This window comes from Phycodurus eques, chromosome 4, assembly GCF_024500275.1.
Source record: "Phycodurus eques isolate BA_2022a chromosome 4, UOR_Pequ_1.1, whole genome shotgun sequence".
Lineage (NCBI taxonomy): Eukaryota > Metazoa > Chordata > Actinopteri > Syngnathiformes > Syngnathidae > Phycodurus > Phycodurus eques.
Genome location: NC_084528.1, coordinates 23216008 through 23241384, shown reverse-complemented (window position 1 = coordinate 23241384; position 25377 = coordinate 23216008). Strand labels below are relative to the sequence as shown.

General features: G+C 40.4%; 2 protein-coding genes across 3 annotated transcripts in view; both read right to left on the bottom strand.

Moving 5' to 3' along the window:
- Nucleotides 1–200: 200 nt before the first annotated feature.
- Nucleotides 201–13158, bottom strand: tlr18 (toll-like receptor 18). The gene is given in 5 exon segments (XM_061674707.1): nt 201–1691; nt 2570–2866; nt 2868–3753; nt 4456–5457; nt 13027–13158. Coding segments are annotated over 5 exon segments (2634 nt in total). The 5' UTR covers nt 13065–13158; the 3' UTR covers nt 201–1280.
- Nucleotides 13159–17157: 3999 nt separating this feature from the next.
- si:ch211-113g11.6 (uncharacterized protein LOC559008 homolog) overlaps nt 17158–25377 on the bottom strand; it is a 37977-nt gene continuing 29757 nt past the window's right edge. The window contains exons 14-15 of one of the 2 annotated variants that reach the window (XM_061674710.1): nt 24418–24784; nt 17158–21596 (exon numbers count right to left, since the gene is read on the bottom strand). In XM_061674710.1, the coding sequence (XP_061530694.1) occupies nt 24438–24784 (347 nt within the window). In that variant the 3' untranslated portion in view covers nt 17158–21596; nt 24418–24437. Of the gene's footprint in view, nt 24785–25377 lie in introns of both variants that reach the window. The other variant, XM_061674709.1, reaches the window with a different exon arrangement.

Below are 25377 nucleotides of genomic sequence, written 5' to 3'. Positions count from 1 at the left end.
GACAAATATTTCTCAATATGAAATTATGTAAAATGGTGGTGGTGGTGGTGGTGGGGCGGGGTCCTTGAAACTGCATTCGTGTAAAAGTGTTGTTAAAAAGTCAATGGGTTGCATCTTTTCTGTTGTGAGTCTGTTTCAACGTCTTACATAATATAATAGATTTGTTTATTAAATTACAAAGTTTTATTCAAAAAGACAGTAGTATAAAAATAACAAATGTCCAGCATTTTACAAATATGAATAAATCATGGGGTGCATATTGTTATTCTCTTGTAATTCTTAAGTGATTGACAAGCATAAACGTATAATATTCTGTGCACAATACTTCAACTAGAACAGGGGGATTCATCAGTTTGATCTTAATTAGTAGGCTGTTAGAGCATTTATTTGATATCCTTACTGGCTGTCAAGGATATATTTATTCAATATCCTTGATATCCAGCTTAAGGTCCATGTACTATTTCAGTCTTTGCCCTCATTCGTAATACAGCGTTGGCATATGAGTAGGACAGCTTCATGTTAACGAGTTAACGTCCAGCGCTTCAGTAGTAGTACTAGTAGTGCGGAGATGCCAAGTAGTGCACAGTTTTGGCTCACTAGTAACATGTAGTTGTCTTAGTACTGTGCAGAAACGTATTACAGCAGTGGAAGGCAGCAGAGAATGCTATCAAACTCAAGGCCCGGGGGTCTGATCTGGCCCGCCACACCACTATGTGGCCCTCCTAAGCAATTACTTCATCTTTCTTGGGTTCATTATTTTCATGCAATTTTTCTTCACTTTACATTTTTTTTATTGCCATAAAGTGAACAACAGTTGTGTACTTATTGTTTGTGTTCCATCATTTTCCATGACTTCTGATTTCAAATTAGTTGTTAACAGTATGTACCACTCTATTGCCGGAGTAATTGTGTGTATATGAAATAATATGGTGAGGTGATAATACATTTACTGTATGTGGTTTTCATAGTCATAAGGGCCCTCTGAGGGAAACCATAACCTGTTGTGACAAAAATAAGATTGACACCCCTGCAGTAGTGGGGGGAAAAAACAACAGCATTATTAGTAAGACAGTGGTTCTGCTGTTACCCTGTGAGAACAAAGAGTGTACTAGTACATAGACCTTGAGCTGAAAATTAATGATATCGAATGAATGCTCAAATGACTTTCCATACTGGTGCCTTAAAACCAAGTGCACTGCGGGGGTCGGGTGCTTTCAGCGTTCAGGTATCGTGTTCACGTGGGCCCTTTTGTGTCCAGACGTTTAGGTTTACCAAGGGCCTCACGCCACAGCAGGGATTTGTCTTCCATTGAACACTCCGTCATTAACGTTCTCCGCTTCTCCATCAAGATCTGACACTTCTGGACCTTCGGCCCCCTTCAGCGAGCTGTCCCCCACGGATGAGTTCCTTCTCCGGATGCTGTGCCTGGTGGGCTTGCCCAGAACACTCCTCAGCTGCGCCCAGAAGAAGGCCTGCTGGTTGGCCTGCTGAGGCCACTCCAGGTACGTTTTGGTGCTCAGCATCTTCTTCAACTTGCAGTACTTGCTGGGCAGGGTACCCGGGTCAATGGGCTCCTTCACCACCAGGATGACGTCGCTGAACGTCTTGCCCATGGCTCGCTGCTGAGCAAAGTACAGCTCGTAGTTGCACCACTCGCTGTTGACAAAGTGCCGGGAGAGCACAAATATGATCTGAGCAAGGAAAAAAGTGGGGGAAAAAAACTGTTTATAATCCATGAAAGATTTGTTTGCTGTTATTTAAAGCAGACTTATTATTGAAAGTTGCACATAAAAATACAGTGGTGCCTTGAGATATGAGTTTAATTTGTATCTCAAAACATTTCTCAAATCATCTTTTGCTCAAATGGTAATGGATTATTCAGTGAAGAAAATGGCACTTTATAAAAACATACAGTAAGAACACAATTAAATAGAATATTAAATAATTTGTGCATCATGATTAATTGATTGCTCCTTCTTCTGGTGTATGGAAGTTGGCCATTGGTGAGGGACACAAGCTATATATTTTTCAAATGTTTTTTTCTTTTTAACAATGTCTCAAATCAGAAAGAGAAACTGCCCAGAGTGCCACCTTCTTATTCATTTTCTGTGACGTCACTACAGCACGTGAGACCATGTATCAAGACCTAAATGTACTATCCTGTACTTTGGTCAAGTTCTTTCTGCACCTTTCTGGTTTGTCTCTCTTTGAGTTGGCACCCTTACGCGCAGGCCTAATCATTGTTTATCAAAACCACTATAGTATGGACTTGACAAAGCACAAATTACAACTTGATGCCTGAAATACTTGGAGATGTGTGACTTTTTATGCCAATTCAAGAGTTTGTATTAGGATGAAGAACCTAATCTGCTACCTAACCTTCTCAACACCAACAACCATGGTTTCATATTTAGAGCACCACATCTTTTATCATCTCAAACTTCCCAGCTGGCACTGCTTTGAGCACAGGAAAGGCCACTTCCCCCAAAATGGCTTAGCTATCAGCAATTTCCCTCACAGTGAGGGGCACCACATCCGTTGGTTGGCTTGTACAACAACACCGTGGTACCTTGTGACTGCTCTCGATGTTCTCGATGATGTTGTCGATGATCCAGCGTCCTGGCATGAAGTCCCTCTCGTGTATGCACAGTCGGTAGGGGTTCCGATTGTTCTCCAGACATGGCAGGAGCTGTTCCCTCACCCAGTCGGCGTCCCAGTGGCTGTAGGAAATGAAGGCGTGATAGGCGAAAGGTCCAGCCTCTCCGGTGGCTAGCTCCTTGTGCGCTCTGTATTTCGCCCTGATGATCTGATAGGTGGCCTTGGTGTACCACGGCAAGTCGAAAATGTAGCAGATAAGCATCAGGAATGAGGATGACTGCCGCAGTTGTCACGACACTGATGATGATGACCAATCTGACATCGCACGCCACCTCGCTCGGGAAGTACTGGGATATGACAGTGTTAAGAAAGGGCTCTGGGTGGTAGCACTTGTAGTTCGCAGGCCAGTCTGTCAGGTTGATCTGCTTTTTGGTCTTGGTGTCCTCAATGAAGGCGTGAAGCTCACAGGTACAGTGGTATGGGTTGTTCCCGGCCCTTAAGTGAGAGAGTCCAGGCATGTGCTGGAATGATTCCTTACTGATGAGACCAAAGGAATTCCCATCCAAAGCCAGTCTGTGCAGTGATGGACTCTCCCATTTGGATGGGATGAATTTGATTTTGTTGTCGCTCAGAATCAGCTCCCTCAGATTGGTAGCCTTCTCAAAATATGTGACGTTTAGCTGGTCCAGGTTGCATGAGGATAGGTCCAAGAAGTGCACTGTGGTGGGCAGACAAGCGAGGGCTTCTGTGGTGAATTGATTGTGGTGAGCGATGATCCTGATTATGTTTTCTTGCCAGACGCAACCGCGGCTGCTTTCGGTGGATCCCAACTTGTTGTAACTGAGGTCCAACACTTGCAGCTGGCGGAACTGCCTGGTCAACGCTGACAAGTCTCTCAAGCTGGTCAACTCGTTGGTGCTCAAGTTGAAGGTGTGAAGGCTGAACATGGAGCCCCTATTGTCGCAGATCTGGTTGAAAATGTATTCGTCCTGCAGGCGGTTGTTGGAGACATCCAGGATCTCCACGCCGCCCATCTCCACCCAGGCATCGCAAGGGACTGAGTTGAAGTAAACAAAGCCGATGGACAACTGTTTGATCTTGTTGAACCAGGTAAAGCGCCAGTCAAAGCGTAGAATGTCAGGATTGCTGATGTACCTGAAAGACATGAGGAGCTACACGATTACCATTTTTTAAAACAAACAATTCATCAAATGTGCTACACAAGTGAATATTTCCTGCTCATAAAGCCCAGAATATTTCCTACTCATAAAGCCCAGACCAGAATGCAACTGAACTACTCAATATATGTGATTCTGCAACTACAGTGGTACCTTGACTGAGTTAAATTTGTTCCGTGAACAAGCTCATACAGTAACTGAAGTTACTCATATCAAATACCTTTTTAGAAAAGAAAAATAGCACAGCATTGTATCCAAACAAATTAACAGAATGTAAATAAATACACTGGTTTTATAAAGTGTCATTATTGTAGGGACTGTATAGTTATAGGTGTTGGATGTGTGCCTTGATGGGGAGTGGCCTAGTGAGTGATGTCAGGTTGGCCCAACTTTGGGTGAGTTGGGTGTTTTTTTTGTGTTTGACTGTTTGTCCCATTCAATAACAGTTTAAAGTGTGGCTCACCCTGCCCACATCCTAGGGCATTAACAAAAATAAGAATACTGTAATTTCTCTTGTATAATGTGCCCCCCCCCCCCCCTCTCTGAATTATTTTTTCACATTTTATAAATGTATGACGCCATCTAGAGGTTATCATAAAGCTGTACACTTTCATTCCAATCTGCCACCGCCCCCTGTACAGTTGTGCTCATAAGTTAAACACTAAACAGCACGCCTTACCAGAGATCCAGCTTTTCCAGCTTCAGGTCCGTGATACTGGATTTGGCGCCACTGTCTATGAATGTTGGCGAGCGCGCAAAGTCTATGTACTGGAATCGGACCCTCTTGATGGGGGCGACTTGCAAGTTGGTCAGCGCCATCCTCAGGAGGTTCTCGTTGAACTTTCCTCTGTGGAAGACTAACTGGTGGGCTGTGATTTCCTCTAAACCCTGGAAGATGTCCTCGTCTCCCATGTAGTATGTGAACCCAAAGAGGTTGCGGAACTGGATGGCGGTGAAGGTCTTGTTGGCGAGGTCTTTCAGCATTTGAAGAAGAGTGCCTGGCCGCTGGTCGATGGCCATGTCGAAACCCATCTGCTCAGTTTGGATAATCCGTAGACTTCCTGGCTCGTAGTAACTTAAATTGGAGGAGCATTTGATAGCAAAACCTTGTAACTTGATGTTCTTTAGTGGGTGAAAGTCTTCCTTCTTCAGACCCTCCACGAGATCGCCGCCCATGGAGAGAACCTGCAGCTTGGCCAGCCTGGAAAACCGCTTGGATAATGTAGCATGCTTGTAAAGGTTGTTGGACATGTACAGATATTTCAAGTTCAACATAGACGTTAGCACCGAGGCAGGAATCTCCCGTAGGGAGTTGTTGAAGATGTTGAGATGCTCCAGCAGGCTGTTGTTCCTGAAGGCGTCACTGTCAATGTGTGAGATGTTGTTGAAGTGCAGGTTAAGCACGCGGAGGCGAGGGAGGTGCAGGAAGTCCTCCGAACGGACTGCTTGGAGTTTATTGAAGGACAGGTCGATGTCCTCCAGCGTGGATGGAAAGTGTCTCCATGGGACGCTCTCCAGCTGCCTGCCCAGGCAGTCTGCCTTGCGGCCTGCGTTGGAGATGTAACAGGGTACTTCTTCCATAGCGTCGGTTGAGGGTGATGTACTCTGGGTTAGTGACGTGCACCCTCCACTGAAGATGGCATTGAAGACGATCAAGGTCAACAACATTGTGACTTGTCTGCTGAGGGGGGGAAAAAAAGCAACAAATATTAACGCGTGCATCAGTGATTATAGGACCCTCAAACCCCAATTTTAATGGTAAATTTTCAAAATGATTGTCAAACTTTGAACACGCTGGTCTTTAGAATTTAGCGTCACCCATCTGTTTCGGATAAGTGCTTCCAGTTGGGGCTCATTTGGAGAAATTCCCTAGTCGGAGTTCATTATTGTACACAACCATGTGTAGACCCCAAAATGGCTGCTTTAAGCAAAAAATGGCAAACTTTCTGTTCAGTTTCAGGCATGGGTCTTGAAAGATCCTGAAAAGTTAATTCAGAGATAGTTTCTAAATACATTATACATTTTTGGAGATAAATGCAGAAAACACAAGCAAAGACCAAGTATGTAGTAATCAATTGCGGGGATATATTATAGCGTTAAACGTTTTTTCACCATTTTTAGATCTTTTTTATTATTATTAATTAATAATGGATATATATATATATATATATATATATATATATATATATATATATATATATTTTATTTTTTATTTTTATTTTTTAAATTTTTTTTATTTTTTCTATTTTATTTTATTTTTATTTTTTTAAAGGGATGGCTGAAATGTGACCGAAGTCCATCATTGTGCCCCAGCAAATCTTTTGTCAAATTGTGGAACTGGTGTCGGGGGGAATTGTTTTTCGAATGTTCCAGAACCTTAACATAGTTGTCAAATTTGACTCCATATTCCCCCCACAATAGATGCCGTGGCCAAAATAGCTTCGGAATTTAGCGTCACCCGTCTGCCTCGTACACCTGCTTCCGATTGGGGCTCATTTAGTCGAATGTCCTAGTAGGTATTTGTTAAAGTACAAGCGCTGGAATTTGTTTAAAAGGGCAGCTTCAGAAATGGCTGACTTCCTGTTCAATTTCGTGCATGGGTTCTTGAGATGTTTTTTTGTGTGAATCCTATTATGATAGACATCTCCACACAATCTCTTCCGGAAAACTGGTATCGAGGGCTTAACTTTCTAAGGGGCGCTACTGAATGCATTTTGGGGCGCTATGTTTGTGAGCTTTAAAATACATACATTTTCAATAAAATACATGCGCATGCAAAATTTTTTTAGTTTTCTGGCATGTTGAGGGTCCCAAAAAGGCTACTCATTCATCTGAATAATTATAACAGCAATTCTAAGACGGCCTGTGCCTGGTGCTCGGGCCCTAAGTATACATATTTTAAGAACTTGATATGAAGGCTGGGGCAGGTTGGCCCATTGTGCAACATTTGATGATGCTTGAGTCATAACTGTAACACCATAAAATGTAATTGTTTTGAATAGAGCCATTTATGGTTGGTTCAATAACTCAGCATGATAGAAAGCCGTTTGAGCTTTCATTTGATATCCTTGATATCTAGCTTAAGGTCCATGTACTAGTACGGATTTGTTGTCACTAGTAAGAGAATTCAGCACACTCTCCTACCAGTCATGTTTTTTCCACTACTAGTATAACATTTGGTCGACTAGTACAACTTTAAGTTCCATATCAGCATTATGGAAAGTCGTATGAGCATTTATTTGATGTCGTTGATATCAAATAAATACTACAAAGGTTTTGATATCCTTGATATGAAGTTTAAGGTCCGTGTACTAGTACTTTTTGTCCCCATTAGCAGAACAGCTTTGGTATACTAGCAGGACAACTGCATGTTACTAGTGGGGCAAAATTGTGCACTAGTTGTAGTCCATGTACTAGTACGCTCTTTGTCTTGAGTAGTAGAGAGACTGAAGTGCACTAGTTGAACAAATGTGTCTTACTGATAATGTTTTTTTTCCTACTACTAGTGTGGCTTTAGGGCTACTAGCACAACCTAAAGCTGGATATCACGAACATCAAATAAATGGTCAAATGGGTTTTAGATTGAAGCAGTTTGATCATTTCGTTCTACGAGTGTGCCCTAGTTGTTTAACCAGTGTGCTGAATTGTCTTGGTGACAACAAAGAGCTTATGAGTTTTTGGATCTTAAGTTAAGTATCAAGGATATTGAATAAATCCTCAAACTGCTTTCCATACAGCGTCACCTGGTGGACTATCAGCACAATTGATAAATAATACAATAGAACAGAACAGAAAATAAATTATTTACGTTATTGCACATTACATTTACATGAAATGTGATTTGTTCTTCAGTACTGTGAAAATGATTTAAAACGTGTAATGCAGGTTCGAAACTACTGTTATTATAACGTTACAACTTACAAGTGCAACATACAGTATAGGAAATCATGGCCTGATAACTATGTTTATAGGTTGAGTCAAGAATTATTTTACTTTGTTGCTGTTTAAACTCTGCACTTATGTAGTCATCACTAAATATTATTGCCACACTGAGCATTTTCAATCATCCATTAAATTAACAACTAATTATCTTTATGTTTATGTCTTGTTTGGTCATGCTGTTTATGAGTATAAGAAACTCCTTTTATTTTTTTCCTTAATGTTTGTTCAGCCCACACTAATGAATCACCGTGCCTTATCGTCCATTGAGCTTTGCTTTTTTTTTTTTTTTTTTCCCTCTAGTTTGCTTCATTTCACTTTTCCTTTTGGTCTTTCCCCCCACTATTTTTGTTTTCATTCATTCTCACATCCACCATCAATTTAAACCTCCCAAAAACATGCACAATATGTAGTAGTGAAGCCCCCCCCACCCTTCTTTTGTTTTATTTGTATTTTTTAATTTATTTTTATTTTATTTAGACTAAATATATATTATCATATAAGAATGCTTTCTATAGTAAGTAGTAGTCAGGTTATTGTCATATTAGTAAAAAATATTCTAACACATAGGTAGCCAATCTAGCAGTCAGACAAAAGAAGAAAATAATTTAATTCCATATTTTCCCTTCATGTTTTCTGCAGGAAAAAAACCTCAACACTACCAGACTAGGACAGTTCCATTGAGCAACACATGCACACATACCTTCTAGTTTCCTGCTCTAGACTGGAAACCAAGTCTAACGTTTCCTCATAATTTCTTTATATTGCTCATCTGCACGTCGGCGGAACTCCATCCATCCATCCATCCATTTTCTGAGCCGCTTCTCCTCACGAGGGTCACGGGCGTGCTGGAGCCTATCCCAGCTATCATCGGGCAGGAGGCGGGGTACACCCTGAACTGGTTGCCAGCCAATCGCAGGGCACATACAAACAAACAACCATTCGCACTCACATTCACACCTACAGGCAATTTAGAGTCTCCAATTCATGCATGTTTTTGGGATGTGGGAGAAAACCCACGCAGGCACGGGGAGAACATGCAAACTCCACACAGGCAGGGCCGGGGATTGAACCCCGGCCCTGCCCCCCTGTGAGGCTGACGCTCTAACCAGTCGTCCACCGTGCCGCATCGGCGGAACTCATATGCAAAAAGTTTTACAGCTTCCCCACCACGGGTATTGGTGTTTGTGCGCGCATCAGTGCACATATGGATTCAATGTCCGAGTCGTATAGATTTGTTTTCTCAGAATGACGATGTCAGGAAATGTACAATGTGACAAATAGCTGCATGCTTACTGCTTGTTCCTGTCACCAATATAAATTGAAAGTCGCTGTGGTTAAATATCAGCCGGTTAGACATGTCATTGATTTTATTATTTCATTATTTCTGCACAGCTTGCATGCTAAGGGCCTGATTTACTAAATGTTTGTGTGTGCAAAAAATGTGGAAGCCTGTCTACTGCGTCTGCCAAACGGGAAAAATAGCCATGCAATTCATGTTGTGCATTTCTGCTTGAATGCACAAAATACTAGGATGGAGTAAATACGAATAATTCATTTAACACACGCAGTGTGATTGATCAAACCTGGCTGAATTGGCATGTTTAAATACTGCATCTGAAAGGCAAGCTAAATTGGCATTGCTGTGCGTAACCATGACTGTGGTTATTGTAGCGAGGAAAAGGCCGAGCCTAAGTTTTATGTTAATTATTATTAACTAATTATTAATTAAGAATTAATGTTCTCTGTTGATTTTGAGCCATTTTTAGTTGCCATGGTAACTTGCCCCATGCACACAGTCTGTTGCTGAGTTCTTGTACATTTCTATCCAACCACTGTCCATTTTTATCTCAAGCGTGTTTGGACAACAGTTTGCCAGTTTGCACATATTTATCTAGCAGCTTGTTGCTCAAATGTTTTTAACTTCTGCTGATCCTTTTATGGTCGTCAAGAATGCTAAACTGTTACTCAAAACAATGTCTGTGGGTTTTATGAGTAGTTTGTTTGCCATCATTTCAAATAGAATTCATCTTAATGGAATATTTTTGTTTTCGAAATCTGAACAAATCTTTGGTCAACCGGCATCCAACCACTGTACTTAATGTACTGTAGTTATCAAGCATAAAAGCACTTGATGTACTGTAGTTAGGAAGGTTAGAAGTACTTGATATGGTGTAGAAATTAAGCTTAAAGCCACTTGGCATATTCTGGTCAATAAGCTTCAAATTACTTCATATACTGCAGATGGTAAACTGCTTGATATAATGTAGTTAGAAGGCTTAAAAGTACTTTACTTTTAGTAAGATTAAAACAACTTGATGTAGTGTAGTTATTGGTATCCTTAAAGGAGAGGTTTGCAGGGTTTTTTGTTGTTGTTGATTTTTCTTTTAAAGGAAACAGCGCACCAGAGTTAACAACAACCTTAAGACGAAGCTTAAAACTAAACTTGATATACTGAAGTTATTAAGTTTAAAACTGGGCACATTCAGATCATTTGTTTGCTGTAAAGTGCATTATAAATAAAATGTATTATTATTATTAAAACGCCACATACTGTTACCAACCTTAAAACTACTTGCTATGTTGTAGTTATTAGTAACCTTTGAAGTACTCGATGAAATTTAGTTTGTAAGCTTAAAGGTACTTTATATACCGTATTAGCAAGTTTAAAGGTACTTGATAGCATTAGATTATGTGAGACCTAGTATTTCCTGTGAGACTTGGTACTTCCCTCAGGTTAGCCAGTTATAGCTAAATACATGATGTTAAAGGTTCTTCATGTTGTGAAAGAGTTTTTATAATATTCATGTTTAAACTACTAAAGAATCTTCAGAGCTGTTGCTAAATTACCTACCAGGCTCATCAGATGATTCAAAGTCTTTGTTGATCCTTTGCTTGAAATTTGTTTGTTGTTGATCAACTGGAGAAATGTAAAGTCATCTGGAATGGAACATACAGTCAGTGTAGTGATGTTCCACTGCTGATTTTATGATTATATTGGTACTTCCGACGGGAAAAACTAATTCCTGTCCGGAGAAGAATCTGTATATTGTGTCTTGGGGCTGGTTTACTATTAACCTGCACGGCAGTGGCGGGAAGACTGAGTCATATGGAGGAAGTTTTTATCCCTGCACACCTTCCTTCGCAGCTTATCAGTAGAAGGAATGGTCATGATTTTGCTGAGTGACATATTGCTGCACCTCAATCAATGGACCGGCAGCTTGTAAGAAACTAGGTCATGTTGTCTGGTGTTATTTTTTTCTCCCGTCCGTCCGCTCACGTGCACCGCTGCCAGATCCCAGGTCATGAAGTTCAAATAGCTGGAAAATTCTCCTGTGCAGATTATTAACATTGAACCCTTGTCCATCATGAATGTGCATTTCTGAACTCACCTACCCACAAAACAAAAAGTGTTCATTGAAAAATCCATCTTTTTGTACCTGATCTTTAAAAAAAAAAAAAAAAAAGAAAAACCAAGATGCCGCCAAAACACCCTGCTCCTTCTAATGAAGGCGTCAATCCTACAATCCTTGTAGAATTGACGCCGGTAAAAGCAGGGTGGTAAACTTCTCAAGATGATGCAGCGAAACTTTTGTTTTGTTTTTTGTTAAGGATTAGCTATACATACATGTTTTGACTAAAGGGAAGAGGAATCACTTATTTCCTTATGTATAAAGAAAGAAAATATTTTATTTTCTGTGGAAGTTCATGCAAGTTAACGCGAGAGAAATTAGGTTTTCCTAAGCTTGTTTGGTATAAAGAAAAATTAAGCAAAAAGTGGAAAGAATTGGTGGGAATCTGCATTGTGGAGTCCATATAACTTTTTTTAAAATTAAGTTTTACCCCTCCCACACACTTTTAAACTTATTAAAAGTCACTTTTTCTTATTCCTTAGTGCCTGTTGTCACTCTCGCTCGCACAATTCTCCAAATACGAGGCAAAATGTGGTTGCTTCAAGCCGTTTATCACTCCCAGTAGAACTCTACTGTAAAACTAACACATAAAAAATTTTTGTTTTTAAACAAAATTTAAATGTTCAACCAAACTTTATAATGTTATAACATGCTGCAAATACCTGTAATGCAAAACAACATAGAGTGGCTAAAGTAAATTAGCATAAATTTTATGGTAGTTTGAAACCTTCAAAAACTGCTACTTTAGCATCCACGAAGCAGCACCACATATTAACGGCACATTCAACAAATACTTACTGCCATATGTGCCCTCATGCTGCTCTGTGGCAACAATGACCATTACTATAAATTAGTTGGGGACCTTCTCTTCCTGTTTTTCTTGCTTTTTAAATACACAGCATCTCTTCCAGTAGATCTGTGCTGCCCAGCATGTTGTGGCACAACGTGGTAGCACACTGAGGTTGCGGAAACTCTAAATTCAGACTTGCTTGTATAATGTAAAATGTAATGCCATAAAAAAAATGATCGCTTCAAAATCTGCAATAATGCGAAAGAACATGTAATGCGTTGTCATTGTACTCTTTCACAAGCAGCATTGAGTCACGAGCTAACTGTGCCAAACCAGAACTTAGGAAGTGACGGCATCCTGTTGATTTTTGGCTGCTAACATCTTTAGCACCATCTATTAGCAGATGCAGGCTTGCAACACAGCGTCATTGAACGCTGTTATGATAGCTGCTGATTAACATTGTCAATCACGTAGCAGAGAGTAGAGTCAAAGCCACCCGTGTGCACTTGTCTTCTCTCAACATTTATCTCTGCTTTTATTTTGGATCTGCAGTGTGTTAGTCATGCTTGTGGCTCAACCCATGTTTGGCCATGTGAGAGAGAGAATTATTGATGAATAGATCTGAATTCGTCGCAACTTTTAATTCCTTTATAAAACTACATACAAACTGGCAAGGAGACCAGTACAGTATTGAGCCAGAACACTGCCATGACATTTTGCCTTTTTAGAAAAAGATAACACTGACACTGAAGACAATTCCTTTTTTTTTTTTTTTTTACTTTAAGCTTAATCGGCAGCATTTTGGTCTGAAATAATGTATTTTCTGACTGTCATATGCATATATTGTTTTGTAAATGCATCGTTTTGTACCAATAACAAAATGTATTTTAAAAGCAGTTTAAGTTAATCAAAGAAATACTGCACAACATGTAAAAAGTCACCGGAATGTGTATTACAACTCTTGTCATTATTTTGAACTACTTCCCAGCAGTTGAGCAACACTACTTTGAACCAAAGGAGTAGCCATCCAAAAATAACACAAATTATCATGTTTGTTGTCGATCAGCTAACAGTAATTGTGGTCTGATATTTAGTATTTTAAACTCACCTCGTCGGAAGGGTGGTCAGGTGATTCCTCGTCTTCATCAGCGTGGCCGCACGTTTGAACTCGGACAGTGTGTCAGACCTGTTTGTGTCTATTGACCAAGCTTGCTCACTTTCTCCCTCCTCTATGCGTGCCTCTACATTGTGTGTGTGAGCTGTTCAGGAATGTGGAACGGCTTCCAGAACTTGACTTGTTTTTTTTCCCATATCTGCTGACATTGCACAGATCTCTTGAAAGTGAAACTATCTCCTTGTAGCACAAACATTTGCTTTATTTTCAGGCTTATCTATTGATTTTATTTTTGACTGTAGTAATCACAAAACCATGTCTTCTTGACAGCGTTCCAAATGAAACTTTTAGTTTGGTGAGGAAATGTGATAGATCACTTGACAGCACAGAAAAGGCTCGAATAAACCTTTATCGGCTCCACATTAGGTAAATTCCTGTTTTTACATCAGCACAGTGGACAGTAGCAGCATGTAAGAATAATATTAAAAAATATATATACACATAGTTTCAACATCAGGCAGTGATACATAAATAATTACTACAGCATATGTGCAGATGTGAACGTGCAAGGCAATAACAGTCAGCTGCATTGTATGCAGCAGAAAACATTATACATATATCAATTATGAGTACAAACATCAACAGTAAAGTGACAACTATACTATACATGAAAAATATACACAGAGTAATACACTAAATGTGATCGATAAGCACATGTAAACAAGAATCAGCAAGAATAGTCAGCAACATTGTCTATACTGACTACAGTATACATGGCTCAATAACACTGTACTTATTGGAAATGCAATTGGCATTGAAAAACAGCAATGTTAATATTTGGAAGTACTGGTTGGTGCTGCGGGTCTGGGTGGGATGGCCCTCTTCGTCGGTGATTGTCCGGCCTAATGGGCCCGACTTGCGCGAGCCATGCATCTTAATCACTCACTTAGCGCACACACTCACACCATTCACCGTATATATTTCTCACTAATCACAAATGGGCATATACACATATCAAAGGGTTCCTGGGGGACTGGTATGGGATTGGGAGGGTGTGGGTGTCGGATGGGGTTTCTGTACATCTGTGCTGTTTCCTGGTCCGTGCGCCCTGCCCCTTCGCCCTGCCTGCATTTTAAATGCATCACACACACTCCCCATGTTTTAATGTACCACATACATTAAAACATGGGGTTGGCTCTTGGGTAGTAGTGCCTGGCAGCCCTGCCCCCACCCCCTTGGCTCACTGACCTCTCCAGATTTTAATGCACCACACCACTCGGGGTGGGGGGCACTGATATACGGGGTAGGGCCAATGACTGCTAGTCAGGGATCTGCCAGTCATAGTAACATGGGGGGATATGGGTCTCACTTGCTTGCAAACAAAGCCAACCCCCCCGGGTTGGCTTTGTTTGTGGGGCGGTGGGTGGGGTGGGTTGGTTGGCTGGGGGGGGTGGCGTTGGGTCCCTGTGGCCCCCGCTGGGTGGCCGGTTATCGCGGCGCCTCGGTGGGGCCAGCGGACCGCCCTGAGTCCCTCGGTGTGGGACGTATCCCGCCCGCCGGGCTGCTCTCGGGTGAACCCCTGGGCCTGATCCCGCCCCTCGATTGAATGGGTGGGGTCCTCAGCCGCCGCGGTGCGGCCACAGCAATTACAGGACACTTCTGTCAGTCTTTGTCCATGTAAAACGTATCAATTCACATCTATGTATCTCCAGGCACACACCCCTTACTGCAACAAATAACTCATGAATATGCAAATGCTTGTGTATCCCCTCACTTATACTCTCGTCCTGTACACTTCTATAAATTACATAATTAATGCCACCACACTTCAGTTGTACAGCCGGGTTCACGACCCTGGTCTTGCAAAACTTTGTTTTGTTCGACTGATCAAGTCTAATTCTCAATAAACCTCAATTATAATACCACAGTAGTGACACAGTAAAACTGTTTCGGCATAAAAGGGATACAGATTTTCCATTCTGCTTGACCTAACAGCCGAACGGGACAAAAAAAAAAAAAAAAAAAGGAATATTTGGAAGTACTGTAAAGCAGCTTTGTGTTCTTCCCTCCTTCTTGTGTTGTGGCCTAATCTTATGTTGTCTTCTGCTTTATTTTTCTTTACACTGATTCATAGCCAAACTGGGGGGGAAATACGTGAACCATGGAGTGTTAATCCAACATTGATGACGTAGGCGTCCTGTTTTGATGACTAGACGTTAGTTTTCCATGGTGGCCTCTGATTATTATTTTTTTTTTTCCCCCTGTAGTGACAAAAGTGTCTGACCACTTGTTTTGACATACAGCTCGTCTTATCTTCATCGATCTTGAATCGTGACATGGATTTGTGTGAGCTCTTGCCCTCACCTTTTTTTTCCATTAATAATTTATCCTTTGCCAGATTACATGTGGAGACAATAACATTGTTGTTTGTGAATACGTGGCAAACACGTGACATTCAAAGCAGCATTCGCATCGTCAATATGGTCACTAGCCTCATATTTGACAAGAAACATTTAGATTTAAAGTAGACTTTATACCGATCTTATCAGCCTTATCGGTATCGGCCGATAACTAGCATTTTATGCTAATTGGCTGATCGGCTTTAATGTCATAATTCGCCGATCATTGATCGGCTCCGCAAAAGACATTTACTTCGCGTCGCCATCGTCAACAGTATATTTGAATCCAAAGCTAGTTTATTTTTAGCCTCTTCGCGTGTCTTTTGGTGGAGTCCTGTAAATATCTGATGGCCAATAAAGCTATTTAAAAAAAAAAAAAAAAAAACATGCCGGTGGTGTGGGACAGACAACACGTAATGCCTGGCCGGATCAGACTACAAGACAAATTTGCTCTTTCACGAGTGCACTATGTCAGACTACTGCAATAAAATCTTGTATTCCGATACCACCACATCCTGTTTTTTCCGATCACTGGGTTTCATCGTGTCAATGCAAACGCGACCGGATACACTTGTTACCATGGTAACGAGTGTATGGCGGATACACTCGTTACCATGGCGACGACAACAATAATGGATCGCGCCGTGTGTTTGTAAGAAAAAAAGGGGAAAAAACGTTTGTTGGTGGTCACCAGTGCTCAGGACAGGAGAGGACGTTCGTTTAAGCCTTGCTTGAGGTATGTACACGCACTTTTAATACGATATGGCTCGTAAGCAGGCAACAAAAACGTTATGTAGCCTAGCAAGCTCGTGCTATCGCTAACGGTTGCGCGTAAACATGCCCCCGTTCTGTCGAATCCTGCTCTAAAGTTTCGGTGTAGGGTGAAGTAATTTAATTTAAAATAAAATAATTGAATTACAGTAAGTTAGCACCCATTATTTCTGTCACGTTGAAATGTTGGTTTGACTTGACTGATTAGAATACACGATCTGACTAGAGCAGTGATTTCCAACCTTTATGGAGCCAAGGAACATATTTTACAATTGAAAATCTCACGGCCACACCAACAAACAAAAATGTCACAAAAAGTGGATACATTAATTACTGTATTTACTTCCTGCCATCCAATAGAAGACCATTAATTTGTTCTGTCTGTCACTATGTCTCACTGGCATAAATAGAGGAACAAAGATACATTATTTATTGTAAATCAATTTTTTTGCACAATTAAGTACACAAGTATATACAGTAAATGAACAGGTCATTTAAATAGACACATTCCTCCATCATGTGATAGGATCAGTGATTGGCCCCAAAAATCCTGATCGTGTAAAGCCTAACTTAAAGACAAGTGGTCAATGGTGTTAACATGAACACTTGTTACATTTCTTAATTAATGTACTCTACCCTGTTCAGGAATCAAATATTTGGTGGCAGGTATGGAGTGAAAAGTTGGGTGTGAACCATTAACAAGCAGCGCTAAAGGGCAACGTGTTCTCTGGTCTGAGATGTCTGACCTTCATTGGCCTTTTCTTCCAAGCTTGTTCAATTTAGACAAGCTCTTGTGATAAGATTTTTAAAAAGTATTAGAAATAAGATCTGAGCAATATGGCCTTTAAAATTAAATCTCTCATGTAATGTTTTGGACAAAAATCTAATTTCCAATTTTAATCAATTTATTTATGCCACTTTGCTTGCAAAAAAAAAAAAAAAAAAAAAAGCAGATGACAAAGACATTTCAGAGGATGTCTCTAATTATTTTTGAAAGAACAAAATCATCATGGCAAAAAAAAGGTTGAAGCGAGGAAACTGGATTATTCATGTTTGTTGATTGCATCTCACCTTTAATCCAAACAGCTTCTTCAGTTTTGAATTTTAGGTGTGGAGTCTCTCGGGTGGGTGTGTGCTTTCAGGGTGGTGACAAAAGGCTCTAGCTAACTGTGGATATCCTAACTGGCCCAACAGTATGTTAAATCCACCAGGAGAATGGCCACTACACTCGGGCCTGAGGGTAGAAACAGGAGCCAGAATGTGGTGGTCCCTTATGTGGCTGGTTTGTCGGGTGGGGGAGACGGATTTTCTCTCAACATTACATTCTGATGCACTCAGACAAAATCTGGTTCACCGCGAGGACAAAATACCTAGAGGCAAACTAAGCAATGTCATATATGCAGTGGAGTGTACTCAGAACTGCAGTGACCTCTACATGAGACCACGTAACCCCTACAAAAGCCCACGGCGCAAGATAGGAGGTTCATTCACATCTCAAAACGGAGTGACATTCATCATCTTGTCCAACACGGTTGGACCTCTCTAAACAGAGGATGTTTACGCCATCTCTTATCGTTCACTTTAACAATACCCTGACATTTCTCCCCCAAAGATTGTCTCATTCCACGGGAATAGTGGCCACAAATGGGATTTTTTTTTGCCACCAAGCAGGTGAACAACCGGTTGGTATGCAGACGCACAACAATAGCCCTATTGTGACCACCCCCAGGCGACACACCCAACAGAGACATAAATAGGAAGACTCCACTTCTACAATTTAGGACTAAAGAACCATTTTTGATTAAAGATCAAACAATTTTATAAATAAGAAGCGTCCAATCGCCTCAATTATTGATTACAGAAGGCTTGTGTCTGTCTAAGTGTGGTATATACAGGTATGCAATGTAAAAGATTTATATCCTCACTTACTGAAGCTGGTTGGAGTCTCATTACCAAGATTCAGATTCAACTCATAGCAGGAAGTGTTGAGGACTCACTTGCCTTGACAGGCCTGAACTTCAATCCAGTGTAATTCGGATTAATTGACCTGATTCTTGCCATTAGATGGCGATGGAACATTCAGTCATCCTGACAGGCAGCTACTAAAAGGCTTCGACCATTTTGTGACCTTACACGTTGTCACACGGTCCTGCATCCTGTAATGTTCACTGTGGCAGCCTATCTTATCTTAAGAAAACATTGACGCTTAACCTTTCAAGACTAGAGTTTAAGTTACTGCTTACTGCAAAAGAAACAAAAAGAAATACTGCACCCTTTTAAATATTCAAAATTCTTTAATATTGGTTAAGAATGGGGAAGAAATGGGGCAAATGTCTGTTCCAAATGTTTTATTATAAAAAGTATATGTACGCTAATGTTAAAAACTTAAGGGTCACATACAAATTTTTTTTTTTTAAAGGAAAGCACTTTGTTTTTCATAAAGATGTGAAATTAATCTTAAATACTGTCTATAACAGTGATTCACAACCAGTCTCCCATGAGAGCTCATCAGGTTAATTGGTCTGAACATGAATATATTTCAGACAAGAAATGTATCTTTTTGTTCAACTATCTATGTCAGTGACGTATAGTGATAGCCAGAACACTTAAATGTTCTTCCACTAGATGGCAGAAAGTAATTAACCCATGTATCCACTTTGTGTGTATGTGCAATAAATATATACATACTGTACACATGGTAAAGATGGAAACAAGAATATACTAACGGTGATAAGTTTACTAATTTGTATTTTTGGGGACTGTAATTCACTATTTTGTACAGGTAGCAAGGTAATGCCAAATAAAGAGTGTACTTTTGTTTCTAGTCATGTTTTATTGGTTTTCACCTCACGTCAAGTTAACACGTCAATAAGGATTTGTTACATGAATGTCTATTGTACCAGCTATGACCTTTTTAAAAATAATGGCATTATTAATATATCATGAATAATATGAGTACCGTAATAAGAGTTTGACACAAAAAGCAAGATACACTTTTGGCGGGCACACATCATGTACATCACTCAAGACTTCAGAGCAACACAAGCCACTTGCCCCACCTAAACACGTCCCTGAAGGCAACGTGACAAAGACGGCGGGCCAGCAGCAAGCAATAAAGTTCCAATCAGACGGCCGTTTAAAGACACACTTCACTTGGAAGCTTGGAATCTGATTCTGACACGGCGCTAGCAGTAACAAAATCAACAGGTGGAAAATGTGGTTGGTCTGATCTGTGTTTGTATTTAAACAACATGCAGGTTCTGATGGGACTACTTCCTGGTTGCTTAGTTGCGATATGCCAGAAAGGAGCCCTGGGGCATCGTAGCTATAAAGGAGCTTGTATCAACAAGCTTAGTTTTTGTACATGGAGTCAGTCGACAGGCAGAAACATAACAACATGGAGGTCCATATGAAGCCTGCCAGAGGTGGGAGTAGCTAAGTCAAATACTCTACAGAATGTGGAAGTTTATGTCTCAAGTCTTTTTCAAGTCTCAAATTACTGTTGCAAAAATCAAGTCAAGTTGAGTTCCGACTAAATTTCAAGCAAGTTGAGTTAAGCCATGACTTGGGTTAAGTATGTAATAAGTTAATACAGTACATATGTTCGCACATGAGCAACGCTTAGTATCTGTACTTGTTACTTGTCTGTACTAACACAATCACATCAATAATTTTTTCAATCGTCCCCAGCCAGTCTCCGTATTGTCTAATGCATAACCGGCATCAAGCTTAATTAATGTTTGACTAGCTATCAGTTAGCTAAACTGTGAAGTTAACTTAGCTCCCCTGTCTTTGTGGATTCTATAGTTACAGATGAAATTAGATGTAGTTTTTGAGTCTATGTGAGTTGCAAACGTTGCATGTTGCCATTCCCTTTTTCCTGATTTTATCCACAACGTAATCCTTGAACCAAATGTAATAATCTTTGGCTCTCCCTCCATACTACTTGTTTCATGAGGTGGTCACACTGCACCCAGAGCATATTAGTTGGTTGCCGGGTTTGCATGAACACACAAAAATAACTTTCCTTTAAAAAAACAAATGGCACACTATCTTGAAAATTCAGATTTTCTTTTTTTTTACTTGAACAGGCAAGAAGTAATGTAGTTCAAGCCAGTAGAGTTTCATAATACCTAGTCAAAATAGTCTTTCATAGTAAGTTTTAGCAAAGCAAGTTCCAAGTCCTTAAATTGTCGCCTTTAATAATGTCTTCTGTCGGCACGGTGCATGACTGGTTAGCACATCTGCCTCGCAGTTCTGGGGATCGGGGTTCAAATCCTGGCCCCACTTGTGTGGAGTTTGCATGTTCTCCCCGCGCCTGGGTGGGTTTCCTTCCACATCACAAAAACGTGTGTCGTAGGTTGATTGAAGACTCTAAATTGCCCGTAGGTGTGAATGTAAGTGTGAATGGTTGTTTGTTTCTATGTGTCCTGCGATTGGCTGCCGACCGGTTCAGGGTGTACCCCGCCTCCTGCCCAAAGATAGCTGCGATGGACTCCAGCAGCCCGCGACCCTAGTGAGGATAAGTGGTAAAGAAAATGGATGGATGGATAATGTCTTCTAAAATTTGACACACCACATAGAATTAACAACCTTGTCAGATTTGAATGATTTAAAAAAATCTCCGCGTATATATAAAAGGATCCAAAATCATGAATGAAGCCATTTTTTCTGCTGTCAAAAACTTTGGACGTGTCTGCTGAATGTGCGAAACCACACTTCCTTATGAACTGAATTGGTGAAAAACAGCTTTGACGCTATAGCTCCACAATTCAGTACTACAAAGTTCTCAGCACCTTTGCAACAATTATCTTCAAACATATATAACGTATTTAGATACAGATCTCTCAATTGACTGTACAGGGTTTTAAAGTCTGACTCCAGTCAAGTTATGTGACTCAAGTCCCCCACCTCTGAAGCCTGCTGCCTGTTAATTGGATTTATGTAGTTCTCGTGTACATGCCTGATATGCGGGAAAGGTGATGTTGGCTCAGCGCAGCTTTTGTTTTTACACATTTTTGGTATTTGGATTCTTTTTGGACAATTTAGGTGTTGTCGCCATGCCACGAGCTAGCGGATCTGCAAGCAGCGAGTGAGAGAGGCAACATCGCCGTCTCAATCCCCACTGCTTGTAAACTCAAATAAATGTAGAGCGCAGCGAGCTCGTTCTTAATGAGCTATTAATGACAGACGGGACGCAGCGGATGGCCCGACACGACTAAATGATCATTTGTTGGCGCTCTGGAGAACATTTTAATCCGCTGCATGACTCTCCAGCCAGAGACTTTGTTATTTCAAGCTAAATGTGAAACTAGAGCATTTCTTCTTCAGGCGGTTACTGCCGAACGTACGTGAAGCACCCGTCCAGGGACTGCAAGTTTGTTTATATCACAGCTTTGAGACTTGGTAAGAAAAACAAACGGTTACATATCACATTCCAACTATGGCAGTTAAAAACAAAAAAACAAAGCATCAAGACAAATGTTCACGTAAAGAGGCAGCAATGGTAGAAATCAGCACGGCAGCAATAAATTAAAGAGCATCACAAATCTAAATACAAGCATTTTTTTCTCCTGGTAAAAATGTTTGCCCTTATGACGAGGTCTGCGTAAAATTACTATTGTGACACCTTGTTCCCGTCTTTACGCTCCGTTGGACACCATTTGCGTGATATTATTAAGCAACTCCCTTCAGCTTCGTTTGTTGCCAAGATAGGGCTGGGCGATTAATAGATTGTATTGATTTGAGTTTATTTGTCGGGAAAAAATATTTTCTTTGGCAGCTTCTGTACAGCAAAACAACATGGCTGCAAACAGAGCAAAGCTAGTTTACAAAAGCATACCCAAGTTAATGACTTTTCCAACCCCTCTAATGACAAAAGCAACTATCAACTTTGTCCTTTTAAGAAACAGAAAACAAAGGCTGAATCATTTTCGCCTTGTTGCAAAAGTAATGATTTATTGACGTTGGAAACTTTTGACTCATTGTAAGTAGTCTTTCCAAGCTGCAAATATTTAAACCAAACCTCTCTGTTATTTGATATTCTATACACGAAGGAGTAAAAATCGTTTAAAATCAGTATTCAGTTTTGTGGAAAAAAAATATTTATTTATTATCAGATCCTATCAGCCAGCCTTATGCGAGGAAACGATTAGCAACCGTTAGTAAAAGCAAAAAAAAAAAAGACTTTCAGTCTGCATCATCCACAGTTTTACTTGGACCACTTAACTGAGTTTTGTCCGCACCAAACAAGTTGACCTTTACCAAAGACTGCAAAGTAAGGCCAATATAAGGGCAGTCTTAATTTGAGTTTCTCTGGTCCTGCTAACTTTCAAAGGTGCTGTGCTTGACAAATTTGATCTCTCGAAGGCCGAGGAGCGACTGCAAAGATGTGAACAAGGTGTCTTTACTGATGGAGTCTTGTTAAAAAGATGCAAGAAAAAAACATCCTTGTCTAAGGAGGAGGTGCTGAGACACAGTGATGGTCGGCAACTAGCACTTGCTCATCCTCGTTTCTTCCTGTCAAAATAGAGATTACTTTTCCTCCCAGCAATGTTGCCCGAGTCCCAGCAAACGCGCGGTATTCTGCATGGACTGCAAAATTGTGCTTAGGAGTTGATGTTCCAGAAGTATTAAGGCTTTGAAAATCTCAATACCAGACTTTTTTTTTCTTTTTCAAAAACTACCAATGAGATGTAAGAAGATGTCTGATGTGAGAGCAGTAGTAAAGCTTCACATATCCACAAACAAGCACAATCTAGTCAAAATATCGAAAGAAATGGTCATAAAGAATCGGCCTGGTATTGGTTTGTTTTCAACCCATAGGATATGTTTAGCTTACAGTGCGAGAGGGATGGGTCACAAAGAAGCCTCGTGGTACTTATGTACCGTTCAATCTTAGAATAGCAAAAATCTGCGAGTAATTGAACCAAAATATTTTATTTGCCTATATTAATTGATTAAACCGTAAATATACCACAAACTATGGTCTGAAAGGACTTTATTATTTCATAGTAGCAATTGGTCTTAAAGAAGTATCTTGAAGTGCTATATCTCGAATGAGAAGATCTTTGTATGTCAGGGGTCAGCTAAATGTTAGCAGAAGTTACGAGAGTCTTTGTCGCATGCGTATGTTTCTGCTCTGCTGAGTAATGTAAGATAAGTTGGAAATGATGTAAATGTTTTAGGATTATAGTTTGGGGTATATTTATTGTTTAAACTATTAATACCTATAGGCAATTTTTTATATTTTGTGGGGGGCAGGCATCAATTACTCGCGGCAGGGCTCGGTCCCTATCCCCCATGAATAACTGGGGTATGCTGTAGATGAATTTGTGAATGATGAACTGTGAATAGGCAGGGGTTCACTGTAGTTTGAAGATGAAAACTTAAAATAATTTAATTTTGGATTGTTTGGTGCTAATTTTGTTCTGACCAGAAGGTTTTAAGACGGGGTTTCTCAAACATTTTTGGTCCAGGGACCCCCATAATCCAGTTAAAAATAGCTACCATGCATACCCCTAAATGCCTACTGACAAATTAATAGGGTTGTTTATTTTAAATATAAAAATTGTAATCTTATAAATTTCAATTTTTTTTGTAAAAGTGAAGTAGAAAGAAACAGTAGTCGTGGTATGAGAATAGTTGTATTTTTTTCACAAAGATAGTTTTAATCTTTATAAGAAAAAGTGACATTTTGTCAAGGGTAAAATTTTGACTCTCATGAGAATTATTATTATATATTAATAGTATTTATTCAAGATAGTCGTAACATGATATATAATAGCTTAAAGTTTTACGAGGGCAGAAAGTCCAATCTTAACAAGTGAACTTAAAAAATACAACTTTATTTTAGCAATATTACAACTTTTAATATGGAGATGATGCCTTTATTCTCCCCAAAAAAAAAACTGTATTCAATTTAAGAAAAATCTTTTGTTCTTGTAAAAAAAAATAATATATATCCTTGCAGGGATGTCAGAGCTTTTAATTGGCCCAAAGCTAAGGTAGGGAGGAGTAATTGGTTGATTGTTTATTTTATTGGCATGCCGGTCCCCACATGTAAGCTCTAAAATACAATATATTATTTATTGCAAATTATTCCATCTAGTCACCCCAGTTTGAGAACCGCTGTTTTAAACGATACCTCATTATCCAATGCTCTGTGAACCAACCCTCCCGCGTATTTCCTGTTACTGGGAGTTATTAAGGATACGTGGTTAGCGATAGCTGCAGTTAATGAAGCCAGAAGGCGGCCATGGCGAGCATCAGCGATGGCGCCACGGTGGAGGCAAGCGAGGCGGCCAGCAGCCGACCGTGGTTGACCAGCTTGAAGGAGATGACCTCCACCTTGAACCCGTCCTCGGTGGCCATGCAGCGGAAGACGCCCTCCCTCAGGGGCATGTCCACCGCCGGCCCCAAGACACAGAAGTCGCCGGAGAAGAGGCAGGGGTAGTTCTTGATGCAGTTGTCCTTCTCCCAGCGGTAGGTGGCGTGGAAGGAGCGCACCGGGCAAGGCAAAAAGATGGAGGTGTTGGATGGCACCAGCACTTCCCTGGGGGAGGTGCGACGCTGCTTGAGGGCTGTTGAAGGACAGGTGGAGATAAACGATCCACCAGTTTTTTTGCTTCTACACATCTTGTCTGCTCACGTGTTGTGATACTGCTCATGTTTTGAAGGGGACATTATGCAATATTGACTTTTAATTTAATCATATACAAATAGTTAGATTTGTGACTCAACAATTGTGAAATTACCAAAGGTGGGAATAAGTCATAAGTTTAAAATCTTGACTGTCAAGTTGCAAGCAAGTCCCCAGTTACTAGGGCAAACTAAGGTGGCGGAACCAGGGAGGCCTGGGGGTCACGTGCCCCTTGTCGTTTGAAGCTACAGTATTTTCAAGCTGCAGTCAGAAAGAACAATGTCAAGTCAAAAGCCAAAAATGCGAAGCAACCCCCTAGCTCCACCCGCTGGTGGTCATGGTAACAAAAGCCATTGTGGGCTGGACAATACTGTTGTTCATTTTCACCAGGCTAAAAAAATAAGGCATTAAAGGCTGTAAATATTGATCCTCGGGGTATTTCGACGCATCAAAGACATGTTAAGACACCTGGGAACTGTTTTGAACTGTTAAAAAATGCAAAGTATGTTAGCTATACTGTGATAGGCTGGGAAC